Below are 21,643 nucleotides of genomic sequence, written 5' to 3'. Positions count from 1 at the left end.
CCAAATATTGATGAATGATGTGAACAACACGTTCCTTTGATATCTTTAAGGCCTCTGCTATCTCGATCAACTTCATGTTACGGTCATTCAAAATCATTTTGTGGATTTTTTGTAATGTTTTCGTCGGTAACCACGTCTTTCGGGCGTCCACTGCGTTCACCGTCCTTCATGCTCATTTCACCACGCTTTAATTTTGCATACCAATCAATTATTGTTGATTTCCCTGGGGCAGAGTCCGGAAACTCATTATCAAGCCACCGTATTTTTCCCCTTCAGAAAACAGTATTTTATCAAAACACGAAATTCCTTTTTTTCCATTTTTTTCATAATAACAAAAGTTGCTTCACCAAAGACGCTCTATCTCACAAACTGTAATTGACTTACAGACGTCAAATTTTGACACGAATCATTTGAAGGTTGGTACTATATAAAAATAATAAGCATTTAATACTAGCGACGCCATCTATGTGTCAGACCGGAGACTTATCGGCCAACCTGTTAACAAATGGGACGGATTGTCCATGCAAAAATTAATGAAATGAATTTCCTACAAAAGATATCTGGGATTTCTGCACATTCCTTAAGTATGTTGCAATTGGTGCTTTTGAATTTTTATTTGAATTTATTTTTCTGGAAGCTTTTTGAACATCGAATCTGTATCTAATTCTATTTGTGTGAAAGCCTATTTACCAAATGATATCGCAATGGAAAAATCTTCAATTTGCATCATCTCATTTGCATACAAAAAAAAACACACACACACACACATAAACTTAAGTTCGATGGGACAATTTACAAAACGCCATACGATTTATTTGTTTAAAAAAATTTGCGAATATTCCCTTATGTGCTAATAACAAAATTATATACAAATACATATAAATGATATGTATCGATGTATGTGGTATATGATGAAAAGAGTTTGTATTGTTGAAAAATAACAACAAACCTCAAGTCTGTCTAAATATCAGTTTATGGAAGGTTGGTACATAGATAGATAGGTAGTAATACTGAGAATTTCACATCACATGATTCCTCAAAAAAAAAAAATAAAACTAAACAAATTGGTCGCTTAGCGATCAATTAACGGCCAACGAAACATCCGCAGTCCGAAATACCTCAAGATAGTCAGTCAGCCATATAGCAACCAGGCTTGATACAAATTCCAATGATGATTGTTTCGATGAAGCTAAGCTTAAAATTAGTTAAATAAATTAATCGTTTATACATCAAGGTTCTCAAATGAGTTGTCCTGAGAATAGGGGGTGTTTTGGCTTTGCAATGCCAAAACCTATATTGTAGTTAGGTCTTGAGGTTTTTAGACTCTAGCCGAAAGTATTACAGGTTCAGCTTCAATCTCAGCTACTTTCTCTTGTAGCTCTTGTTCGGCTTCCTTAAGTTGATCTATATTTTTTATTGTAGTTGTCTCGGTTACTGGGCTACTATGTCCTGCTGTGGTAGTAGGTTTTTCGGTAGTAGATGAAGGAGTTGTAGATACAGCTACAGTTGTTGCTTCGTCCGTACTGCTTGTTGCTGGCTCTGGTGTATTGGGCACCGATGAAATTTCCGTTTTTGATATGGTAATTTTTGTAATTTCTCCGGATTTCTCAGCATTACCATTTTGGGTTCGTTTAATTTCGAATGCCGGGATTAAGGGAACACTACCACTGCTATGGGGTTGTATGGCAATACGATCGATTATAATATGGGCTGGAACACCTGATGCCTCAGGGACCTTTTCGGTGGTTTGTAAAATCACCACATGATCATCTGTTGACTTCCCAGCAATTGGCGCTTCAGTTACAGCAAATTCGTGTATGGCCTCTGTTGTACTGCTAGTAGAGCCAATCAAATCCCGTTTAGTTACTTCATGCTGATCCTTTGGCCCTTCATCTTTAGTTGGTTTAATTTCTGGAACAACTGCAGTTTTATCATGGACTATGTCATGAACACTCAAAGCCGATGCAAATAGACTATCCTCCAAATCTCCTATCAGTGATTGTAGTGAAATTTGTTTTATCTCCCTTTCTGGTTGATCCTCGAGTACTCGCCTCTTAACAATTTCACTTTGTTTCGAGGGCTCATCCAACTGTAGGCTTCTCAAGAAACCACTGAACAGGTCATTATCCTTTTGGGATTGATCCACTGGTAGCGATTGAACAGTGGCCACCACCAGACACATACAAGCCAATATTTGATAAGACATCATCATTTTCTTTAGTTAGTTTCCAAAAATGGGGTATCTGCTTTTCTCTTCTATATATCCAATGGGATGTGTTGCTACAACGCTAACTTTAAGAATGAACTCTAGCATTTTCGTCGTTTGGTATTTAAAGCTTTATCGTTTGAAGCAAAGCTTTGATGTGGCGTCGTTTTTTTTTTTTTTTTGGTAATATGTGTTTTGCTTGTTTTTTTTTGTATTTTGGTGCGTTTAAATTGAAAAAGGTGCGAAATTTTCGATTTGTGGAAAATTTAATTTGAATAATAATCTTGAAATGTTGGTCAGTAACAACTGTTTATTTGTTCCAAATGTCCATAAAGTCAATATGGAGACAGTGTGAGTTGCTCCTATTAGTGTAAACAATATTGTTAAGATCAAGTTAATATTTGTTTTTTTTTTTTTAATGGAATATTAAAAAATGCATTGAATCTTAATATGGATGATAATTTTTTAACTGAAAACTTGTAATTGCAATTGTGGCTGTAAATGTACGAAATAAGGGATAAAACACAATTAGGGCCTATAGGATTAACTAAAAATTGTGACAGGTTTGAACAGGATTCATGAGGATACTGTAGCTGAAGCGGTGAGAAGCCACAAGGTTAATCCTTTTCTCGGAGTCCGTCCACCGCCCATAGCACCGGAGGAAAGAGACCTCCCACGGCAGACTAGGGTAGTTTTAGCCCAGTTAAGATCAGGCAAGTGCAGCCGCCTCAATTCCTATTTATCAGTGATTGATAGCAGCGTAGCTGACGTATGTCCAATTTGAAACCAAGGGCCACACGACACGCGTCATCTTTTCTCTTGCCCAGCTAAACCAACCCGACTTACCGCCAGGTCACTCTGGACGCATCCCACCTTAGTCGCAGAGTTCCTCGATCTTGCCACAAGCTGAAGTACCAAAGCGTATAACATAAAAATTATTATTATTATTATTATTATTATTAAGTCTATAGATGCAGTACACTCGCAGGCTTATCCTCATAAAAGTCAACAGAAAATTCTATAGGTGATTTAACTTTATTTTAGTTCATGACAATTAGTTAAATTTTGTCCAATATAAGACATTTTTGCTTTAACCCTTATATTATGTTGGGGTCTTTTGGTGACCCAAGTCATATTTATCATCAACGAATTTCTTTGGAATACAATTAAAAGTTCTTACTAATCACTGCATGAATTGTTGACATATACTAATTGCATGCTGAGTAGTAAGAACGTTTAAATATATTCGAACAGTAAGAAATGCGATGATGTTAAATATGACTTGGGCCAACAAATGACCCTAATATAATTAAGGGTTAAGGAACTAAACTAAAAATGATAAAAAAAAGCTTTTATACAATTTGACTAAATACGAAAATGGCTTATATTTATATAAAATGAATAAATTTCACTCAAATAGTGTTCATTCATATCTGAAATGAGAAATTTTACTTAATTTATGCCTGTCTTGAAATTCGTATAACGGAAAAGACATTTCACAAAATTTCCATTTTTCCTCCATTTGTTTTCTTTCCAATTTTGAAATCTTCTTAAACAATAGAAAAAATGTATTTATTATTTCTTCGTTTGGACAAAAGTAATATCTATAAATACGTATAGTATCATGTTGCAATTATTAAAATATTTTTTTTTTAGTTAAAATTTTCTACAGTAATCTTAAATTTTCTTTCGTGGGGCGTTCAATTGTTATACCCTCCAACATAAGATGATACCCCCCATTTATTAACTTCGTCATTCAGTTTGTAACACATCGAAATATTGCTCTAAGACCCCATAGTATATATATTCTGGGTCGAGGTGAAATTCTGAAATCTAAGCATGTCCGTCCGTCAGTCTGTCCGTCTGTTGAACTCACGTTAACTTCCGAAACAAACTAGCTATCGACTTGAAACTTGGCACAAATATTTGTTATTGATGTCGGTCGGATAGTATTGCAAATGGGCCATATCAGTTCACTTTTACGTATAACCCCCATATAAACGGACCCCCAGATTTGGCTTGCGGAGCCTCTAAGAGAAGCATATTTCATCCGATCTGGCTGAAATTGGGTACATGGTGTTGGTATATGGTCTCTAATAACCATGCAAAAATTGGTCCACATCGGTCCATAAGTATATATTGCCCCCATATACACCGATCCACAGATTTGGCTTGCGGAGCTTCTAAGAGAAGCGAATTTCTTCCGATCTGGTTGAAATTTGGTACGTGGTGTTAGTATATGGTCTCTTACAACCATGCGGAGCCTCTAAGAGAAGCATATTTCATCCGATCTGGCTGAAATTGGGTACATGGTGTTGGTATATGGTCTCTAATAACCATGCAAAAATTGGTCTATATCGGTCCATAATTTTATATGTAGCACCCATATACACAGATCCCCAGATTTGGCTTGCGGAGCTTCTAAGAGAAGCAAATTTTATCCGATCTGGTTGAAATTTGGTACGTGGTGTTAGCATATGGTCTCTAATAACCAAGCAAAAATTGGTCCACATCGGTCCATAAGTATATATTGCACCCATATACACCGATCCACAGATTTGACTTGGGGAGCTTCAAAGAGAAGCAAATTTCATCCGATCTGGTTGAAATTTGGTACGTGGTGTTAGTATATGGTCTCTAACAACCATGCCAGAAATGGTCCATATCGGTCCATAAGTATATATAGCCCTTATATAAACCGAACCCCAGATTTGACCTCCGGAGCCTCTTGGAGGAGCAAAATTCATCCGATCCGGTTGAAACTTAGTACATGGTGTTAGTAAAGGGTGATACGGTCAAAATTTGGTCAAGGGAAAACGCGTGTAAATCGGTGAAATCGTTTATTTAAAAAATCAAATTAAATTTCTTTTTCAAGTTCAATTAGTATAAAATTCAGGAAAAAATATTCAGTTAGGCTTTCGTTTTTCCAAATCCAAATTGCCGGGCCTCACGCTTGACACCTGCCATCAGATTTTGTACAGCCACCTTGTCCACCTTCTTCGCCGCAGAAAGCCAGTTTGCCTTGAACTGCTGCTCGTCCTTAGCAGCTATTTTGGTCTTCTTTAGGTTCCGCTTGACAATAGTCCATTATTTCCCAATTGGGCGGAGCTCTTTTTACCGTAATGGCAAGATGCCAAATCCGGCCAAAACAGTACGGAACAACCGTGTTTCTTCAGGAAAGGCAGCATACGTTTATTCAAACACTCTTTCTCGTAAATTTCTTGGGTGACAGTCCCGGAAGCTATGAAAATGCTCCTTTTCAAGCCACAGGTACAGATGGCTTGCCAAACCAGATATTTCTTTGCGAACTTTGACAGTTTTATGTGCTTGAAAATATCTGCTACCTTTCCCCTTCCTTTTGCCGTATAAAACTCCTGTCCCGGAAGCTGCTTGTAGTCGGCTTTGACGTAGGTTTCGTCGTCCATTACCACGCAGTCAAACTTCGTCAGCATCGTCGTGTACAGCCTCCGGGATCGCGCTTTAGCCGTCGCATTTTGTTTATCATCGCGATTTGGAGTCACTACCTTCTTGTAAGTCGATAGTCCGGCTCGTTTTTTTGGCTCGATGCACGGTTGTAGACGATACACCCAGCTTATTTGCGGCATCTCGGAGAAAGAGGTTAGGGTTTCGCTTGAAACTACTGGCAACTCTCTTTGTCGTCTCAGCGGCTTCCGGTTTTCGATTTCCCCCAAATCCAGACTTCCTGGCTGTCGACAAACGTTCCCCAAACACTTTAATTATATTTGTAACGGTTGATTTGGCAACTTTTAGCGATTTTGTCAGCTTTGCGTGCGAGTAGCTCGGATTTTCACGATGCGCGAGCAAAATTTTGATACGCTGCTCTTCTTGCTTGGACGGCATTTTGACAACTGAATAGTGAATTCCAAAATCAAAATAGGAGCAACATTCTACACACACACACCTTCAAAATGAGGGGTGTTTTTTAAATGCAAAATTGAAAGAAATACGTCAAGTTTACATTGACCAAATTTTGACCGTATCACCCTTTATATGGTCTCTACAACCATGCAAAAATTGGTCAATATCGGTCCATAATTATATATAGCCCCCATATAAATCGATCCCCAGGTTTGACCTCCGGAGCCTATTGACGGAGCAAAATTCATCCGATCCGGTTGAAATTTGGTACATTTCACTTGCCAGTCGAGCCAAAAATAATCTACCTAAATTTTATTGCCATAGAAAAATTTGTCAAAATTTTATATTTCTATAGAAAATGTTGCCAAAATTTTATTTCTATAGAAAATTTTGCCAAAATTTTATTTCTATAGAAAATTTTGTTAACATTTTATGTCTTTTAGAAATTTTTTCAAAATATAATTTCTATACAAAATTTTGTCAAAAAATTTATTTCTATAGAAAATTTTGTCAAAATTTTATTTGTATAGAAAATTTTGTCAGAATTTTATTTCTGTAGAAAATTTTGTCAAAATGTTATTTCTATTGAAAATGTATGAAGTATTTCATAGTTGGAGACGAATATTTTGCAAAATCTTCCAAAACATCAAGAATTCTACCAATCTACCAAACAGAAAAAAACTGCCATTTTTGGTAGACTCGTGTTCATAATTGTATATAGCCTCCATATAAAGCAACCCCCATATTTCAATTCTGGCTCTATAATTACCACACAAAAGTTCATATCGATTCGTAATTATTTCTTCCCTATATATACCGGTCAAAAACTGAATATATACGTATTTAATCAACCTTTCTTTTGTCTACTATATATCCCGCATGGACTAACTTACAATTTAGAAGATGATGTTAACAAGTTTTAAGATGCCTTGCCATCGGCCGCAACCCAAGTAATTTAATTGTGGATGACTGTCTTTAGTAGAAGTTTCTACGCAATCCATGGTGGAGGGTACATACGATTCGGCCTGGCCGAACTTACGGCCGTATATACTTGCTTTGGATGTAAATTTTTGATTTAAAGAAATAATTATTAAATTGACTTAGATATTGAATCTTTGGATTAAAGAAAATAAGTTCAAGAATAGGCTAATTCTTATTTTGGAGATTTTGCATCTTTGGTTTAAAGTTTTTTGGAATATAGAAAACATTTTTTGCTTTGAAGTATCTGTTATAATTTGGACTTTACTGAAAGGACTCAAATTTACTCATTTATGAAAGCGACATACACAGTTTAAGTGAATTTTACTCAGTTTACAGAAATATTAGCTATTTTATGAGAATTTTGAAATTATTATAATTATGTATGTAACTTCATTTGTAGAAAATTTTTTTAGAGTAGGCGACAAATAATTGAAATAAGGAGAATTTCCTCATATTTGGAAATATTTAACTAAAATCAATTAATTATCATGAACTAAAATTAAATTAAAAGCTGATGGCCTTAGTAGCCAATTCTTTGTCACTTGCTTTTTATCTCGTATTTACTGTAAGATCAAAATAAACAATAAATAAAAATTAAATTAAATAAATTCCCCTTTCATTAAGCTCCGTTAGCTAACGCACGGAATATCTGTTTTCTGGCCTATATATTCCAGTTAGGAATTTAACTGGTGATCGTTTTTCATTTAAAGTTAAATGCAGGGTTGGCCTGTCGCAAACTGTGACTTTTGCGACATACGTTTACGACGGTATAATACGTATGTCGCAAATGTCGTAAACCTAGTGTAGAAAACCTAATTTGGAATTAAAGAAATTGTGAATATTTTTTAATTTAATTTAGTTAAGCTTCCCAATAAATGGTGTGCAAAAAATGTTTTATGTTGTGTTTATTCAAAACTCTACTAGATTTACATCTCTTATTCACAACTTCAAACTATTCTTGGCTAGCTACAATTTTGAAAATTTTTAATTAGTATGGAAATTGGTTCTAATAAGCCAAACAGTGATTTTATAAAATTTTCTCTAAACAGCAATTCACTTATATAAGACTTAAGTACTTTTCCTTCCTTCCAGTTTCTGCAGTAATTTGTGAAAGGTTAACTATGAGCGAGTACCGACCGTCACGTTTACTGCACCATCGAGTAGTTTATAGTAATTTGGCTTCGAGTTTCCAATTGAAATAACTATATTCTCAAGTTTTTTTAAACTCGTTAATAATTTTATGAACATTCCTGAGAATTGAAACTTCTTCGCATATATCATCATCTAGGATATCATTCGCTGCCTATCTGAAGGGTCTGAAGTATTTAGAGTTTGCGACGTTTGCTACTTTTTCTACATTTACGACGTGTATGTGACGTTTACGACGTTTACAACTTTGCGGCAGTCGAAGACCTTAAAATGTTTGATACAGACTATCTCTGGTTAAATGTTTGCAATTGACATTCTCTAAAATGACAGTTAAAGCCTAATGGAGCTACATGAAAATGGCCGTAAATCAGTTATAGAAATTTGTATACCCTCCATCATAGGATGGGGGTATATTAACTTTGTCATTCCGTTTGTAACACATCGAAATAATGCTCTAAGACCCCATAAAGTATATATATTCTGGGTCGTGGTGAAATTCTGAGTCGATCTGAGCATGTCCGTCCGTCTGTTGAAATCACGCTAACTTCCGAACGAAACAAGCTATCGACTTGAAACTTGGCACAAGTAGTTGTTATCGATGTAGGTCGGATGGTATTGAAAATGGGCCATATCGGTCCACTTTTAGGTATAGCCCCCATATAAAGGGACCCTCAGATTTGGCTTGTGGAGCCTCTAACAGAAGCATATTTCATCCGATCCGGCTGAAATTTGGTACATGGTGTTGGTATATGGTCTCTAATAACGATGCAGAAATTGGTCCACATCGGTCCATAATTATATATAGCCCCCATATAAACCGATCCCCAGATTTGGCTTGTGGAGCCTCTAAGAGAAGCATATTTCATCCGATCTGGCTGAAATTTGGTACATGGTGTGAGTATATGGTCTCTAACAATCATGCAAATATTGGTCGACATCGGTCCATAATTATATATAGCCCCCATATAAACCGATCCCCAGATTTGGCTTGCGGAGCCTCAAAAAGAAGCAAATTTCATCCGATCCGGCTGAAATTTGGTACATGATGTTGGTATATGGTCTCTAACAACCATGCAAAAATTGGTCCACATCGGTCCATAATTATATATAGCCCCCATATAAACCGATCCCCAGATTTGGCTTGTGGAGCCTCTAAGAGAAGCATATTTCATCCGATCCGGCTGAAATTTGGTACATGGTGTTGGTATATGGTCTCTAACAACCATGCAAAAATTGGTCCACATCGGTCCATAATTATATATAGCCCCCATATAAACCGATCCCCAGATTTGGCTTGTGGAGCCTCTAAGAGAAGCATATTTCATCTGATCTGGCTGAAATTTGGTACATGGTGTTAGTATATGGTCTCTAACAACCATGCAAAAATTGGTCGATATCGGTCCATAATTATATATAGCCCCCATATAAACCGATCCCCAGATTTGGCTTGCGGAGCCTCAAAGAGAAGCAAATTTCATCCGATCCGGCTGAAATTTGGTACATGATGTTGGTATATGGTCTCTAACAATCATGCAAAAATTGGTCTACATCGGTCCATAATTATATATAGCCCCCATATAAACCGATCCCCAGATTTGGCTTGTGGAGCCTCTACGAGAAGCATATTTCATCCAATCCGGCTGAAATTTGGTACATGGTGTTGGTATATGGTCTCTAACAACCATGCAAAAATTGGTCCACATCGGTCCATAATTATATATAGCCCCCATATAAACCGATCTCCAGATTTGGCTTGCGAAGCCTCAAAGAGAAGCAAATTGCATCCGATCCGGCTGAAATTTGGTACATGGTATTGGTATATGGTCTCTAGCAACCGTGCAAAATTTGGTCCACATCGGTCCATAATTATATATAGCGCACATATAAACCGATCCCCAGATTTGGGTTGCGGAGCCTCTAAGAGAAGCAAATTTCATCCGATCCGGCTGAAATTTGGTACATGGTATTGGTATATGGTCTCTAGCAACCGTGCAAAATTTGGTCTATATCGATCCATAATTATATATAGCCCCCATATAAAACGTTCTCCAGATTTGACCTCCGGAGCCTCTTGGAGGAGCAAAATTCATCCGATCCGGTTCAAATTAGGAACGTGGTGTTAGTATATGGTCGCTAACAACCATACCAAAATTGGTCCAATCACACAAAAATTGGTCCATATCGGTTCATAATCATGGTTGCCACTAGAGCTAAAAATAATCTACCAAAATTTTATTTCTATAGAAAATTTTGTCAAAATTTTATTTCTATAGAAAATGTTGTCAAAATTTTATTTCTAGATAAAATTTTGTTAAAATTTTATTCGGTTCATAATAAAATTTTCATCATTGTCAAAATTTTATTTCTATAGAAAATTTAGTTCAAATTTTATTCGGTTCATAATCATGGTTGCCACTCGAGCCAAAAATAAACTACAAAGATTTTATTTCTATAGAAAATTTTGTCAAAAGTTTATTTTTATAGAAAATTTTGTTAAAATTTTATTTCTGTATACATTTTTGTCAAAATTTTCTTTCTATAGAAAATTTTGTAAAAATTTCTATTTCTATAGAAAATTTTGTGAAAATTTTATTTCTATAGAAAATTTTGTTAAAATTTTATTTCTGTAGAAAATTTTGTCAAAATTTTATGTCTACTTTGTCAAACTGAATTATATACGTATTGGATCGATCTTTTTTGATTTAATATATACCACGTATGGACTTACATACAATTTAGAAGATGGTGTTAGGAGGTTTTAAGATACCTTGCCATCGGCAAGCGTTACCTCAACTTAAGTAATTCGATTGTGGGTGGCAGTGTTTAGAAGAAGTTTCTACGCAATCCATGATGGAGGGTACATAAGCTTCGGCCTGGCCGAACTTACGGCCTTATATACTTGTTTATATTATTTTATTGAAAACGTCATTTTTATGGACATTTTTGGCAATATTATTGAAAATTGTGAAATGTCATGTTCATCTATTCTTCCAATACTTTATTCAGAATATTTTATATTATCATTTAATATATAATTATATGTGAATTATATTAAATATTCAATATTTGTATGGCTTTATTGGCATAACATAAAGTTAATGAAGATGCTACCATATTGGGGGAAGAGAATGGTTCTTAATTTGATTATGAATATTATTACAATATATAATAAAAAATTAAACAATTCATACGTTATGTGAATTTGTGAATTACAACACTAATTAATACATAATGGCCAGAGTTGCGAGACACGTGTTCTAAAAAAAATTGAACAAATATCGTTTCTCATTTGCTTTACGCTGTAAGGATGTTTGTTTAGAAGAAAACTATATACTTTTTATGATAAACGTTGCTTCTTTTACAGACTTTTGATTAAAATAACGTATAAAATTTTTGCTTAAAAGCAATTTCTTTATATATAGGACATAAATCTTTGTCCTACGTGTTAAATTCTATAATTTTTTGAAATAAGGAAAAACACTGTTTTTTTTAATTAAAGAAATAATCTTTAAATTAAGTTAGATATGGAACTTTTGATAGAGAAGCTTCTAATATAGGCTAAAACGTTTTGGAGGATTTTGAATCATTAGTTCAAAGTTTGTTTGTTTTTAATTAAACCAAAAATCTACTTTGACGTATATGTTATAATTTGGATTTTTAAAATGACATTTTTTTATTGAATTTTTTAGTGAATAACTTTGTGAACATATCGAAAAAATGGCATGAAAATTAGATAAATGAGGTCTGATCCTAATTTTAATTTTATAGAGCCTAGTTATAAAGTAATAGCTTCCCAAAATTTTTACTTAGAAGAAGCATCATCTTTGACTTAAGGGAAGGTAAACATTTTTGGATTAAAGTGAATTTTTTTGAGTGTAATGCTTCCATTTCTCTATGGAATGTAACAATGTCTAAAGCACTGATTGTAAAAGCTCGCTATTAATTTAAGGCTAAGAGCCTTCCAGCACCACGAAGAACCTTAAATCAGCAGATTTAACTTGCTGATGTTGCTGATTTTTGACTGAATATGAAACTGTTTTATTTTGTGCTGAATCCTTCACAAGTCTCGTAACCAATACTAAAAGAAGACAAACGTAAAAAAGGGTTATCAAATTAAATTGTGTGTGTTTTTTTGGGATTCAACCAAAAATAGCATATTTTGAAATAATAAGGAGCAGAGAATGAAGCCGCCGAGTCGCGCCGCCGATTTTAGCCGTCGCCGACCCATTTTTAGCAGTCGACGCCGCCGCCGAATATGTCGACTCATCTCGACTCAAATTTAGCCGCCAATTAATCTAAAATATTGATTTATATCAGAAAAATTTAATAATATTTGTTATAGTTTTTGCCAAAATTTTGAACTTTCCACTTTCAATCAATTAGTATCAAGTTGCTATAATAGTTTTACAAAAATTTAGCTCAAAAAGTTTGAATGAAATGTAAATTTGATTGTAAGATTGGTTGTACAACTAATCTCATTACAATTCGGAAAACTTCAAATTGATTTTATAATAGATAATTTTGCGCCGCCGAACAGACAATTTTTTATCGGCTTAGCCGTCAAGCCGCCGCCGCCGGAGGCAAAAATTTAGTGTTAGCCGCCGCCGACAAAAATGGGTCGGCTTCATTCTATGATAAGGAGTAAGGTATGCCGTAAATGAACAGAGTGGTTAACAGAAATATCTGCCAAATAGCCACCACGACCACACTCAAAGGACCATATGATTTACATGAACATGTGTCAAGATTATGCTCTTTTTCATGGGTAAAATTAAAAAAATAAAGAAACCTCCCTGCTAGCATATACAAAGTTCCATTTCATCCTCATTGCTCCCACAGACTCGTAAGTGACACTACAACAATCGCCAACTGTAATGGGGAAAGCGTATCAAAAAGTACAAAATGTACATGAAAGCATTTTGCCATCACTATTGTTACAAGAGCAATTTTATAGCAGCCCAGCAAAAAAAAATTGGAAGTTTTTCCACAAACATCGAGTTTTTTCAACTTCCGATGCAATCCTTTTGGATAAGTCCACAAACATTTCTTCTAAAGCGCACCGTGGGATCCCCCAATAATTTTTTGTCCACTTCCGATGCAGTCCTTTTGGACAAGTGTACAAACACTTCTTCTAAAGCGCATTTTGGGATCCCCCAATTATTTTTTTCTACTTCCGATGCAGTCCTTGTGGACAAGTATTAGAAAGAACGCAATCAGGCTGTTTTAATTGCAAATTTTGTACAATTAAATTTTACAAAAAAATAGAAAATTAATAAAAAAAAACTAAAAAAATAGAAATTAATAAAAAAAATTAAAAAAATAGTAAAAAATAAATTTCATCCCCGCTAATATTTAAATCTGTGCCGTTTGACTTTTTCGCTTCCATGGAAGTTCTTTTGAGAAGGTTTTGCAAATTATGAGAATTTTTAGTTTTGTTGATTTTTAATGGAAAAATATATTTATACGAAAATATATGCCGAAAATAAAAAATAAAAACGATATAAAAAAATAATTTTTTAGAAAAATATTTTATAAAAGAAATTGCCGCTGGTGAGATTTGAACCTGCGTTTCTTATTTTTTCGTTCATACTAATAAAGAACATCTCGAGAAGCAATTAGAATGTTATTCCTTGGCGTCGTATTACGATCATATCACAAACATTTGAATTGATCTTTCGACGCTTTATGTTCAATGGCGTTTGTGGCTGAGGCGTTCTGTTATGGTGCCAGCAAACCCAGGTTCAACCCCTGATCGGAGCGAAAAAGGTTTTTCAAATTGTAAAAATTAGATAATAGGAAAATAATTGTGTAATAAACATATGGATGAAAAAAGTGAAATTGGTTGAAAAATTGTTTTTTTTCGCTTTTTAAATTTCTTCATTCAAATTAACTTCCAGGGCACAACTTCTAAAGCAATGCAAATGATCCAAAAAGGGAGTACTTCCGTCCTATGACAAGCCCATATAAAATTCATTGGAGATGATCCAAGTTTGCACTACTTCCGGATCACAGATTGGGGATCCAAACTACTTTTTTGGAAGCTTTTTTTCTGGGAGCCGAATATAGCAGAATTGCAACATAAAAATCCACATAATTCCTTTGATAAGACAATGTTCAATGTGTTTTTATTCGTATAAATGTTATACCTGGAATAATTTATAAATTTTTATTCAAATTAACAAACATCTAAACAATCGTATTTTACTTGACCACAATGATTCTTTTACAACTATCTTAAAATGCACTTTGTCTGACAGTTTGAAGGGGCTCTTCTTGGCGTCGTTCTAAATTTATCTAAAAAGGCACCTAATAATTGCACTCATGCGATGCTTTTTGTAGTAACTTGGCGTGGTACAACTTCTCAATAGTGACGGCACTTTTGCGACATGTTTTGGATGTTGTATATGACTGCTTTCGAAGTGGTGAGGACTCTCAGAAGCACCGCCAAATTCAAAAAAATGTTGGCAGACATCTCTCGATCCGCAACTGATGATCCAAACTCCGCAATCCGCAACTGATGATCCAAACTCACTTTCAAAACACAAGAGGTTCAATAACCCCGCCAGACCAAAAACACTAGCGCTTGAATTTTGTTGAACTTGTAGTAATAGCGTCAAATGTCAAAGAACAAAAGCTTCAAAAGTGACATCCAACGGAATATCGAGTAATTCAAAATAACACCTCTTTTTGGAAAGTCTTTATGAATGAAAATAATCATTGAAAACAGGTCCTCTCTTAATAAAAATTAATTTCAGGAATTCTTTTGACAAAGTGGTAATTGCTATAAAAACAAATGCATATGTTTTTTAATTATGATGTTTTTATAATAAATACGACGAGTATGTGTCATACATGGTGCTTTCTAGGTGCAAAATGATAAAATAATGATTTAATTTTGTTTACAAAAAAAAAAACACAAAAAACCAAATTAATTAGGAAGCAGCTTTAATTAGTTTCAGTTTAATCAAATCCAATATCACACATCGACATAGATCTTAGCATCCACGCTAGGTGTAAATTCAATTTACTGTGCTATGGGAATTTTCCATGGTTCAAAACAAATGAATTCTTCGAAAAATCCATCAAACACATACATATAAATGTTCTGAATGTGTGGACTAGGTTATCTATGTCAATGGGTGATATTTACAATGGATAAATATTGATTACAATTACTCCCGTAATTATATCGCCGTTATCTTCTGGCCATTTTAATCAAGACCTGAATTTAAATATCTCGATTAAGACACAAAATATGGTCAATGATTTTTTATTTACTTGCAAATTGCTGCCAGTAACGTCATGGTAGCATCCATTTATCCAACAAAAATCGTCATTTGCGATGAATAATATGTCATTTTCTCGTAGTTTACACTTGAACTGATTTTCTCCTGGAAACCAAAGTGCAAATTGTACATCCGCTATAGAGTGAGACCAAGAAGTAGGTAAAGATTTTTGGTGTTTATTTAATATATTTTGCAAAAACATATATACAATGTACAACAAACATTTTAGTACGTCTATTATTTAAAATTGCGTTTATGTGGAACTGCACGCACAGAAAAATTGTGTTAAAAATAATAAGGCTAACAGGCAGATATTGACGACCAAGTCCAAAATAATATCCCGGCCAGGGTTGATAAAGATGACACTTTTGTACTTTTTTTGATACTATTTGAGTATAAAAAGTACCAACAAATTTGGTAGCTTTTTCAACCTTCTTTAAGTCCATAAATAAAAATTTTAACACTAGTCCCAATCAGTTTATCCTTACGGACAATTGAAGCACTTCTCTCAAATCAAAGAGAAAATTGTCCCTGCAGGGAACAGTGATAAATACTTCTGAAATGAGACAGATCCCAAGTCACGCATTGCTAGATATAAGCATTACCAACTGAGGCCCTTGTCTTAAATGTCCCAAGTTGCCATGAATGTTCATTATCCTTTTCAAGATATGGATAAGATTTTACTTCCAATCTTCATGAAAATTGTTATTGCTAAGATTTTGGTGGGAGCCACCGTGGTTAGCATGCCCGCCTTGCATACACAGGGTCGTGGGTTCGAACCCAATTTCGACCAAACACCAAAAAGTTTTTCATCGGTGACATTTCTGAGTGTTTCAAATCTTCTCTATGTGGTTTCACTGCAATGTGGAACGCCGTTTGGACTCGGCTATAAAAAAGAAGGTCCCTTGTCATTGAGCTTAACATAGAATCGCACTGAAAAAAATATTGTCGTGAAGTCAAAGATTTCATGTCTTTAAAATACGAATGCAAATTTTGCTTAGTATAGAAGACGCATTTCTCTAGTATAAAGTTTTTTTCCTTGACCAAAGGTCGATAAACTTTTCAATGAAGTCGTATTGTCCTTATAATTAAGTGATTTGATTTAAAAATGGATATCATAACATGAAAGAAAAAATGTTTGGGCTAAGGTCAACGTGACTTTAATAATTTAGAAAAATCTTTAAATTTAATGAAATTGTCTTTAAATTTGTTGTCTTTTTGCATCTTGACTACAAAGCAAAAAATCGTTCAAATATAGGACATGTTTTGAAACACAGCATAATTTCTACTAGAAGTCGAGTCTTAATTTGGAAAATAAAGTCGTCGTTAGCTTGTTTTTAAAGGACTTTGATAGCATATGAAGAAAAAAAGCTGAAAAAGCGAAAAATTAAAATTTGCTTCCTAGAAGCAAGTACACAAAACCCGATTTTAAAAGAGAATTGTGTCTTAAAAGTATCCTTACTTGTATTCTCCGCTTCTTTGGCTCGGAATCAATACCAAATTTTTTAAAGTAAAGACAAAATCTTTGGAACCGGGTATGCTTTTTTTTAAGTGCGGGCAGCACTCAGTGATAAGAGAGATGTTCACCACTGTGGTATCACAATGGATTGAATAGTCTAAGTGAGCATGAAATATCGGGTTGCCACAATACGTAACCTAGTCTAACTAAAGATTTTGGTACACTGAAAAAACAGTGAACCCACCAGGAAGCACAAGTATATACGGCCGTAAGTTCGGCCAGGCCGAATCTTATGTACCCTCCACCATGGATTGCGTAGAAACTTCTACGAAAGACTGTCATCCACAATCGAATTACTTGGGTTGTGGTATCTTAAATCGTTTTTATACCCTGCGCCACACTGTGGAACAGGGTATTATAAGTTAGTGCATATGTTTGTAACAACCAGAAGGAGACGAGATAGACACATGGTGTCTTTGCCAATAATACTCAGGGTGGGTCCCTGAGTCGATATAACCATGTCCGTCTGTCCGTCCGTCCGTCTGTCTGTGAACACATTTTTGTGATCAAAGTCTAGGTCGCAATTTAAGTCCAATCGCCTTCAAATTTGACACATGTTCCTAATTTGGGTCAGAACAGAACCCTATTGATTTTGGAAGAAATCAGTTCAAATCGGTTCTTTCGCCCGATATGCACTAATATGGACCCAGCAGCCAGAGTTTTATTCCGATTTGCTTGAAATTTTGTACATACATAACACTTAGTCGTATAGTCAAGTGTGCAAAATTTGATTCGCCCGATATGGACTAATATGGTCCTAAAAGCCAGAGTTTTGGCCCAATTTGGTTGAAAGTTTGCACAGGGAGTAGATTTAGCATTGTAGCTATGCGTGCCAAATTTGAAATCGATTCAGATTTAGATATAGCTCCGATATTCTTTCGCCCGATATGCACTTATATGGACCCAGAAGCCAGAGTTTTATCCCGATTAGCTTGAAATTTTTCACAAGGAGTACAATTGGTAGTATAGTCATGTGTGCCAAATTTGATTGAAATCGATTCAGGTTTAGATATAGCTTCCATATATATTTTTCGCCCGATATGGACTTATATTGCCCTAGAAGCCAGAGTTTTGGCCCAATTTGGTTGAAATTTTGCACTAGGAGTACAATTAGTAATATAGTCATGTGTGCCAAATTTGATTGAAATCGCTTCAGATTTAGATATAGCTCCCATATATATGTTTTTCTGATTTCGACAAAAATGGTCAAAATACCAACATTTTCCTTGTAAAATCGCCACTGATTAGTCGAAAAGTTGTAAAAATGACTCTAATTTTCCTAAACTTCTAATACATATATATCGAGCGATAAATCATAAAAAAACTTTTGCGAAGTTTCCATAAACTTGCTTCAGATTTAAATGTTTCCCATATTTTTATACCCTGCTCCACACTGTGGAACAGGGTATTATAAGTTAGTGCATATGTTTGCAACACCCAGAAGGAGACGAGATGGACACATGGTGTCTTTGGCAAAAATGCTCAGGGTGGGCTCTTGAGTCGTTATAGCGATGTCCGTCTGTCCGTCTGTCCGTGAACACATTTTTGTAATCAAAGTCTAGGTCGCAGTTTTAGTCCAATCGACTTCAAATTTGGCACAAGTATGTGTTTTGGCTCAGAATAGATCCCTATTGATTTTGGAAGAAATCGGTTCAGATTTAGATATAGCTCCCATATATATCTTTCGCCCGATATAGACTAATACGGTCCCAGAAGCCAGAGTTTTACCCCAATTTGGTTGAAATTTTGCACAGGGAGTAGAATTAGCATTGTAGCTATGCGTGCCAAATTTGGTTGAAATCAGTTCAGATTTAGATATAGCTCCCATATATAGCTTTCGCCCGATTTACACTCATATGACCACAAAGGCTAATTTTTTGCTCCGATTTAGTTGAAATTTTGCACAGGGAGTAGAATTAGCATTGTAGCTATGTGTGCAAAATTTGGTTGAAATCGGTACAGATTTAGATATAGCTCCAATATATAGCTTTCGGCCGATTTACACTCATATGACCACAGAGACCAATTTTTTGGTCCGATTTAGTTGAAATTTTGCACAGGAAGTAGCATTAGCGTTGTAGCTATGCGTGCCAAATCTGGTTGAAATCGGTTCAGATTTAGATATAGCTCCCATATATAGCTTTCGCCCGATTTATACTCATATGACCACAGAGGCCAATTTTTAACTCCGATTTAGTTGAAATTTTGCACAGGGAGTAGAATTAGCATTGTTGCTATGTGTGCCAAATTTGGTTGAAATCGGTTCAGATTTAGATATAGCTCCCATATATATGCTTTTCTGATTTCGACAAAAATGGTCAAAATACCAACATTTTCCTTGTTAAATCGCCACTGCTTAGCCGAAAAGTTGTAAAAATGACTCTAATTTTCCTAAACTTCTAATACATATATATCGAGTGATAAATCATAAATAAACGTTTTCGAAGTTTCCTTAAAATTGCTTCAGATTTAAACGTTTCCCATATTTATACCCTGCGCCACACTGTCTTTTTACTAACATTGTGTTCCACCCTAGTGCATTAGCCGCCTTACATTTTGACTCTATAGATTTTGTAGAAGTCTATCAATGTCTGTGCAGATCGAGTGATATTTAAATGTATGTATTTGGGACAAACCTTTATATATAGCCCCCAACACGTTTGACGGATGTGATATGGTACCGAAAATTTAGATCTACAAAGTGGTGCAGGGTATAATATAGTCGGCCCCGCCCGACTTTAGACTTTCCTTACTTGTTTTTACTAAAATTGTGTTCCACCCTATTGCATTAGCCAACTTAAATTTTGAGTCTATAGATTTTGTAAAAGTCTATCAAATTCTGTCCAAATCGAGTGATATTTAAATGTATGTATTTGGGACAAATTTTTATATATTGCACCCAACACATTTGACGGACGTGATATGGTATCGAAAATTTAGATCTACAAAGTGGTGCAGGGTATAATATAGTCGGCCCCGCCCGACTTTAGACTTTCCTTACTTGTCTAAATTGTGAGTTAGTCCATACGTGGTATATATTAGACAAAAAAGGTGTGTCTACAAATAATTACGAATCAATATGGACATTGGCACGGTACGTAGAGAGCCAGAATTGAAATAAGGGGGTCGCTTATATGGGGGCTATATACAATTATTAACTTGATGTGAACCAATTTTTGTGTGATTGGGGATCGATTTATCTGAGGGCTATATATAACTATAGACCGATATGGACCTAGTTAGGCATGGTTGCTAACGGCCATATACTAGCACAATGTACCAAATTTCAACTGACTCGGATGAAATTTGCTCCTCCAAGGGGCTCCAAAACCAAATCTCGGGATCGGTTTATATGGGGGGCTATATATGATTATGGACTGATATGGACCACTTTTGGCGTGGTTGTTAAATATCATATACTGCCACCACGTACCAAATTTCAAACAGATCGGATGAATTTTGCTTCTCCGAAATCTGGGGATCGGTATATATGAGGGCTATATATAATTATGGACTGATATGAACCAATTCCTGCATGGTTGTTGGATACCATATACTAACATCACGTACCAAATATCAACTGAATCAGATGAATTTTGGTCATCCAAGAGGTTCCGGAGGTCAAATCTGGTGATCGGTTTATATGGGGGCAATATATAATTATGCACCGATGTGGACCAATTTTTGCATGGCCATTAGATACCATATACTAACACCATGTACCAAATTTCTGCCGGATCGGATGAAATTTTCTTCTCTTAGAGGCTCCGCAAGCCAAATCTGGGGATCGGTTTATATGAGGGCGATATATGTAATTATGGACCGATGTAAACCAAAGTTGCATGGTTGTTAGAGACCATATACTAACACAATGTACCAAATTTCAACCGGATCGGATGAAATTTGCTTCTCTTAGAGGCTCTGCAAGCCAAATCGGGGGATCGGTTTATATGGGGGCTATATATAATTATGGACCGATGTGGACCAATTATTGCATGCATTAGCGTAGCTAGACAATTTTCCTAGGGGGGGCTATAGCCCCCCTAGCTAAAAATTTATAGACTGAACTTATAGGTTCAATTAATGTTTTATTTCATAAAATTGAATAAAAAATTAGACATCAAAATAACTCGACAATTAATTTATAATAAAGCAACTAAAAGTAGTTCCACACTTTTCCCAGCAAAAAAATTGTGAGTTGTTCTAAAGGCACAACTTTAAAAGTACTTCCAAAAATGTCCTCAATTATTTTAACTACACAGGAAGTTTTTTTACTTCATTTTTTTCATATTTTAATGTGTAATTTTTTGTTTTCTTTTTTTTCAAATAGTTTAAAAAAAAAAGAGTAAGAATAAATAAATTGGTACAAATTATTCAAATTTTGCCACAAAACTGCTAAATCCATTATAGAAAAATCGATAATTTTGGAAATTATTCGAGGAAAAACGTTTCAAACAAGCGTCAGAATGCATTAAAAATCATAAAAACAATATAAAAATTATTTATTTGGGAAAATATCACAAAATTTTTTAATTCACATTCAAAACACTGAATTCGGATCTCACCTTAAGAAGTAATACAAATTCATTGCAACGGCTGTTGAAACGGTGGACATTTGTCCTA

At 35.0% G+C, this 21,643-nt stretch overlaps 1 protein-coding gene across 1 annotated transcript; it reads right to left on the bottom strand.

Annotated features, from left to right (window-relative positions):
* Window positions 1-773: 773 nt before the first annotated feature.
* Window positions 774-2,284, bottom strand: LOC142234727 (uncharacterized). Its single transcript, XM_075305896.1, has one exon. The coding sequence runs from the start codon at window positions 2,210-2,212 to the stop codon at window positions 1,319-1,321; it is 894 nt and encodes a 297-aa protein (XP_075162011.1). The 5' UTR covers window positions 2,213-2,284; the 3' UTR covers window positions 774-1,318.
* Between the last annotated feature and the right edge of the window lie 19,359 nt (window positions 2,285-21,643).

Source organism: Haematobia irritans, chromosome 4 (genome assembly GCF_050003625.1).
Source record: "Haematobia irritans isolate KBUSLIRL chromosome 4, ASM5000362v1, whole genome shotgun sequence".
Classification (NCBI taxonomy): Eukaryota; Metazoa; Arthropoda; class Insecta; order Diptera; family Muscidae; genus Haematobia; species Haematobia irritans.
Note: the sequence above shows the minus strand (reverse complement) of the source record. Positions and strands in the feature narration are given on the sequence as shown.